This window comes from Hetaerina americana, unplaced genomic scaffold (assembly GCF_022747635.1).
Source record: "Hetaerina americana unplaced genomic scaffold, ioHetAmer1.1.p SCAF_5, whole genome shotgun sequence".
Classification (NCBI taxonomy): Eukaryota; Metazoa; Arthropoda; class Insecta; order Odonata; family Calopterygidae; genus Hetaerina; species Hetaerina americana.
In genome coordinates this window covers 86,949,969-86,955,953 of record NW_027287095.1, presented here as the reverse complement: position 1 = coordinate 86,955,953, position 5,985 = coordinate 86,949,969, and the positions used below count along the sequence as shown (strand labels likewise).

Below are 5,985 nucleotides of genomic sequence, written 5' to 3'. Positions count from 1 at the left end.
TTTTTCGTCGGAGTTATTCGTATGGTCTTATCGGGAGATAAGACCATACGAATAGAATATTTTTATTGATACTTCAGGCCCATAATATCATTATTACGATTCAGCGATGTAATTTTACTTAACGCACAGAGTAATTAATTGTGAACGACAATATTGAGCATTTAATATCCCCGATATGCAATTTTAACAATTCTGGAAAAGACCTTGGCTCAATTCCGACGATGAACGATTCATTGTATTCCAGCTAAAATCGTCAGCTCTTCTTGGAAAGTGTTTTCTCAGCAAATGGAATTTAAAAAATGATGCAATTTCGATTTCTTTGAACGCTCCATACTTGGGGAGGGTGGAGGTCTCTGTTGGTACGCCCACCTGTTTGTGATACGCCCACACGCATGAAAGTTTTTCACAGAGGACATCTTACTTCTGGTGTGCGTGAATAGGCTAAGAAAGCGCTTGGTTTCAGTTCCTATTTACTGAATATCAGTTTCATAGAGACTGGTTTAGGCTCCTACAAAAGTGATAAAAGACTATTTAACAATATGTGCTCTAATTGATTTCCGAAGTTTTGACAATTGGATACGTTTAAAGTATCGAGGTAAGCAATTAATGTTAACCTTGGTGGAAGTGAAAACATCTGTTGAATGAATAAAACATGAAACTTAGTTTAAACCTGCTATGCTTGCATTGAATTAACTTAACGATAATTTTTGATCACCTGGAATTATTACGCTTTTCGAAAGACGTAATGATAATTCCAGATAATTATCGGTGGCCATTGATATTTTCTTTCATGTGGTATTTTAAGCGGCTTGATGGGTTAAAACCTCTGGCTAAAGTCAATGCCGTCCGAGTATATTTTTGGTAAATCTAGATTAGAGCATAGTTTCGTGACTGGAATCCAAATGAAGTGCATATTGTCGTGAGCATCGTACTTGCAATGCGATGAGATCACCTTTCATCGCAAGGACATTATTATTGCTGTTATAACTCCCATCTGAAATTAATCCCAAGAAAGTTTCCTTCGAGCATTATTCATCACCTATACATTCGAAACTAGTCAATTTTGCCATTAGACAAGCTGTAATAATAGTTATTGGGAGATATAGGCTATGTTTTAAATTACTGGTATTCTTATATTGTTTCATGGAAACCAGTATGAAAATGGAAGTTCCTGAGAAATATTGGTGGTTACCGGTGCTGGTGCTTTGCAGTGTGTGGATTCCTCTTTCAAATGCTCAGCAGAGGTAAGATTAAAGACATTCCACATTATCAACCTCTCCGTTCAAATGAAACCAAAGAAAAATGACTTGTATTGCCGATTTAAAGCATTCTCAATAAAGTTAGTAGTTGTTAATGATACCGACTTTTGATTGGTATTTGTGGCCTGTTGTTCTCAGTTGTCGGAATCAGTCTTTTCGTGAAAGAATTCCAATGACATTCTGTTTTGCAGAAACTAACTCGAAAACTTTATTTGGCAATACAATCGAATATCCTTGAACCGATTTCTTGCATTCCAAACATTATTTTGGCTTTGCAAAGTAGATAAACCACATCTCAGGTTTATGATTAATAATAATGCATGTACGTTATGCGCCGGTACCATGGATATAAAACGTATTGCACATAAGGCATTTTTCTTCCTACGTAAAGCCTTTTGGGAAAATGATAAACAGATTCATGGAGCTATATTTATTCAGTTTGTCTTTCGAGTCATATTTCATCAACTTTGATAATAGTCGGTCTTCACGTGGACCTTGGAATATTGCTCGTGGGAGGAACAGGAGGCAGAACTTTGTAGAGGACCAATCTGCTGTCTCATTGATTGTCCAAGTTTTTATTATTATTATTATAAATACACATGTGCTAATAGACACTGTCAGGTGGCACACAAGTCCCAAACAATTGCAAAATATAATACATAAAACCAGACAAACACAGATCTCTTTAACAAAACAAGTGAATCCCCATCCCATTTACAACCATTAACCAGCAAGAAAAAAAAAGATACATAAAAAAAATTAAGCTATAACATATAATACCATACACCACACATAAATCAAATTTTTACATATATACCTTACATCTATTCTTAAAAGTATACACTCTGTTAGGAAAGGGCTCGAATATTTTTGCAGGTAAGGTGTTCCACTCAACAATTGTTCTATTTAGAAATGAAAATTTTTTTTTATTTGTCCTCTGTGCCCGGCATTTTATCTTAAATTTGTGATCATTTCTGCCTATAAAATTTGGGTTCCCCGCCTCTTTCCTAAGATCTGCCCAAGCTTTCTCCCCCTTCAAAATTCGGAACATTCCACAAAGTCTGCTTACTTTTCTTCTAGATTCTAGAGGTTCCCAGCCCAGCGTTTCTAGCATGTCAGACACACTCTCCATCCTCCCATGCTTCCCCAGTACATATCGGGCAGCCTTTCTTTGCACCTTTTCCAGTTTTTTAATATGACCTTCTTCATGAGGGTCCCATACAAGAGAAGCGTACTCTAAAATTGGTCTTACTAGGGTCTGATAAGCCTTCTCCTTGGTTGCTCTAACGCTCCCTTTTAGGTTTCTCATTACCCAATGAAGAGTTTTGAAAGCTTTCTTATAGATGTACTCCACATTTAGCCCCCACCCTAAGTCCTTAGTTAAATATACACCTAAGTATTTGACAGTATCACTTCTAGGAATGACATTTTCTGAGAATTTATATTCCCTATGGTTTCCATTTACCTTATTGCTAAAAGTGATGGATTTGCATTTGTTAACATTAATATCCATCCCATTTTTTGTCACCCAATCAGCCATTTTATTAATGTCCCTCTGAAGTTTGTCACGGTCTCTGTCATTTTCGACTTTCCTGTAGATAATACAGTCGTCTGCAAAAAGTCTTAACTGAGAATTAATATTTATTGGGAGATCATTTATATATATTAAAAACAATAGCGGGCCAAGTACGCTTCCTTGTGGGACTCCCGATGTTACCCTTGCTTTTTCAGAATACACTTCTCCTAATTTTACCCTTTGTGTTCGACCTTCCATGAAATTTCTGACCCAAGAGATTACTCTTCCATCTGTGTGTAGTGGCAATTGGCCCATCTTAAGCATTAAGCGATCGTGGTCAACTTTGTCAAAGGCTTTTGACAGGTCGACTATTATAGCATCCACCTCTAGTTGCATGCACTATAGAGTTTAAAGGTTGTTTCTAATGGATTATCATGTTCATTCAGTTACCGGAGCTATTCAAGTCCTGCAAGTGAATCTCAATTTAATATTAGCTTCATTTGTAACCTGGGTTGAGACTTGCTAATTATATTGAATCAGCTGGGCAAAACATCCAAGGCCACTACTTTTAGGACAGGCATAAAAAATTGTGAAATTCATAAAAACGCCTATTAATCATGTCTAAACTCAGCTGTTTGCATCAATTAGTCAAAGGTAATCTTGGCAATTGATTTATTACCAGTTTTGCTTCAGTTGGTTTTTACTTCAAGTGAAAAATTATTTATATTGGTGCAAATATATTTAATGCAAAAGGACCAGGAATTTCTTTATTTTTCCACTGTCCACCCACGCACCGATGAAATAAAAAACTTGCTAATTTTTTAAGCGAAATTGGCCTTTGAAGGGCATCTTAACAAGGTCGTCCACATCCCATGATGACACGAGTGAGAAGGCTTTGAGATCGAGGATAGAGTAGAGGCAAGTGTGCTCATTTGATGCATGCCATGGTGTGGCCAATGGAACTCTATTTAGCCCCGTAATAAAGATGCATTCCAAGCAGAGTGCAACATTAAATGAGCGTGGGTGTATGTGGTATTGCATAGCATTCACAATTGAAGTAGGTTTTATGAAGCATAGAGATGATTTTACTGCCTTGAGAACTAAAATGTTGCAGAAAGGCATGTGCGTTTGAATAAAATATCAAAGGTGGGCTAAATCTGAGAGTGCATCACTAAAATCAAGGCCAACCAGCATTCCTCTTCCTCCACCACACCTCAACTCAGTATTTATAGGCAAGGTGGATATGAAATGTTTCCATTGCTTCAGTTTTCATTCCTGATTGAATGTTGAAGAGGGGAGAAAATTAGGCAGGGCTGAGGAATAGGGAAGAGAAGAATAGGCATGTTGAATGGCGTAAATGGAGGTAGAATGTATGTTGTATAGAATAGAAAGCCATGGTGTTCAGCTACCTGAAATATTCAAGGAATTTTATCATTTTATCAGGTCAATGTGTTTGGGCTTGCGAATACCTTGATGAGACCTCTCTGATTGGCTGGTATTAGTCATTTATTCATTCTTCTCCACTTATCAATTCTTCGCCAAAACTAGTCAGAGCCTATATTGTTTTTCTATCTTTTAGTGAGTTTTAATTTGTTTAGTTTATATTTATATGGTAACCATCATAAAACTCCTTTCTTGGGTGACATTTTCATTAATTTACTGCAGTAAAAAAATGTTGCATGCATTTGAAAAAGTTTTCTTTTTCGAAGAATCCTGGATTTAGGCTTATAACTACCTTACTCTCTTATCCATTACACATTGCTTGCTAAAATTTTCATATTCCTTGGGTAGTTTACTGAAAACTTAATCATATCTTTGCTAAAAATTATCCTGGAAAGTACAAAAATTGATCTGAAAAACTCTGGTAAAAACAAATTCAAATGAACTAAGTTTGGTGCGTGGGCATTGTAGGTCACCCGCTGTGGAAAGATGATCTGGATTACCAGAAATGGTTGAAGCTAGGGCATGCAGGTCTCTTTCAGGAAAAGAATGGCAGTGGGGTCAATTTGAGAAAGAGTTGATTGTTTGGTGTGGGCTGAGGAAACTTGACTGGTGGGAGTGGCAATTACAGGGGACAAGAACCCCTTATTGAGAGAAATGCATGGCTCTGTGGTCTGGGAAAGATGCTTTTCCAGGACTGGAAGGGTTCCTCTGCTGTTCATCCATTCTTCTCTCTCCCATTCCTCACTTTGTTCTCTCTCCACCCATTCCTCTCTATCTCCCCCCACTTTTCCCAGTCCTTCCTGCGTTTCAGTGACAAGCTTTGGTTTTGTCTGTTGGTAGGTACATACTTACTCTTGTCATTTCCCACTTATTATATGAATTTTATAATAAAATTTGATGACTCATTGCAAGAAAAAATGCCCTAATCCATAGTAGCAATGGTCATATGTAAAAATGCTTGTAAAATATGGTCACCAAAATATTACCGAGTATAAAATTTACATAGTTCATTGGTTAATAATTATGATAGCTTGGGAGTTGATAGGCACTACCAAACAGCTGTTCCACCTGAGAACCAGGGAGGTATGTTCTTCAACATCCTTGCATGTCTTCATAGAGAGAACAATATGGGTGTTTTGTTGGCTAGTTTCCAACCCTGGCCTTGGATATGCTTGGCTTGTGTTGTCTATGCCATTGAGATAAGGTGGGGAATTTATTATACATGTAGGTGACCGTAATTTTGTAATTTGAGCCGTGATTCACTAGGAACCTCTAAAAGACAAATAACTTCAATCAAAAGTTTTATGTTGTTCTAGTTTTTATTCATGTCAAATTTTCCCAAAATTGGATCGTTTTTATTTTTTTTTCGGTCATCTTCATTTAAAAAAGGAGAGAGTTCAAAAAGAGAGGGAAAATATTTGGACAAATTCTATGCATGATTATAAGGCTGAGCCTGGAACTCCTTACGCCAAAATGGTGACATTTCGGAGCCCAGAGTGATCTCTCACATATTGTTCAAAATGGAAGAGAGCACTCTACCACAATGTCAACACGGCAATCATCATATGTCCATTTTGTTGGTGAAACTACATGTGCACCAAGTCTGCTGATTCATGGGTCCCTGATGGAAGATGATGTTCCACTGAGGATCCATTAGGGTTTGAATGCCCTAATTAAAGCCTTGGCGTTTTCCATTGCTGGTGGAATTTTTTTCGAATTCCAAGTAGCAAGAGTGGGCTTGGGAGAATCACTTCAGTGATCTAATGG

At 37.3% G+C, this 5,985-nt stretch overlaps 1 protein-coding gene across 1 annotated transcript in view; it reads left to right on the top strand.

Annotated features, from left to right (window-relative positions):
• Nucleotides 1-458: 458 nt before the first annotated feature.
• The window catches only part of Tep3 (Thioester-containing protein 3), a 41,483-nt gene continuing 35,956 nt past the window's right edge, over nt 459-5,985 (top strand). The window contains exons 1-2 of the mRNA XM_071592212.1: nt 459-595; nt 1,155-1,244. Of these exons, the coding sequence (XP_071448313.1) occupies nt 1,156-1,244 (89 nt within the window). The 5' untranslated portion in view covers nt 459-595; nt 1,155. The remainder of the gene's footprint in view (nt 596-1,154; nt 1,245-5,985) is intronic.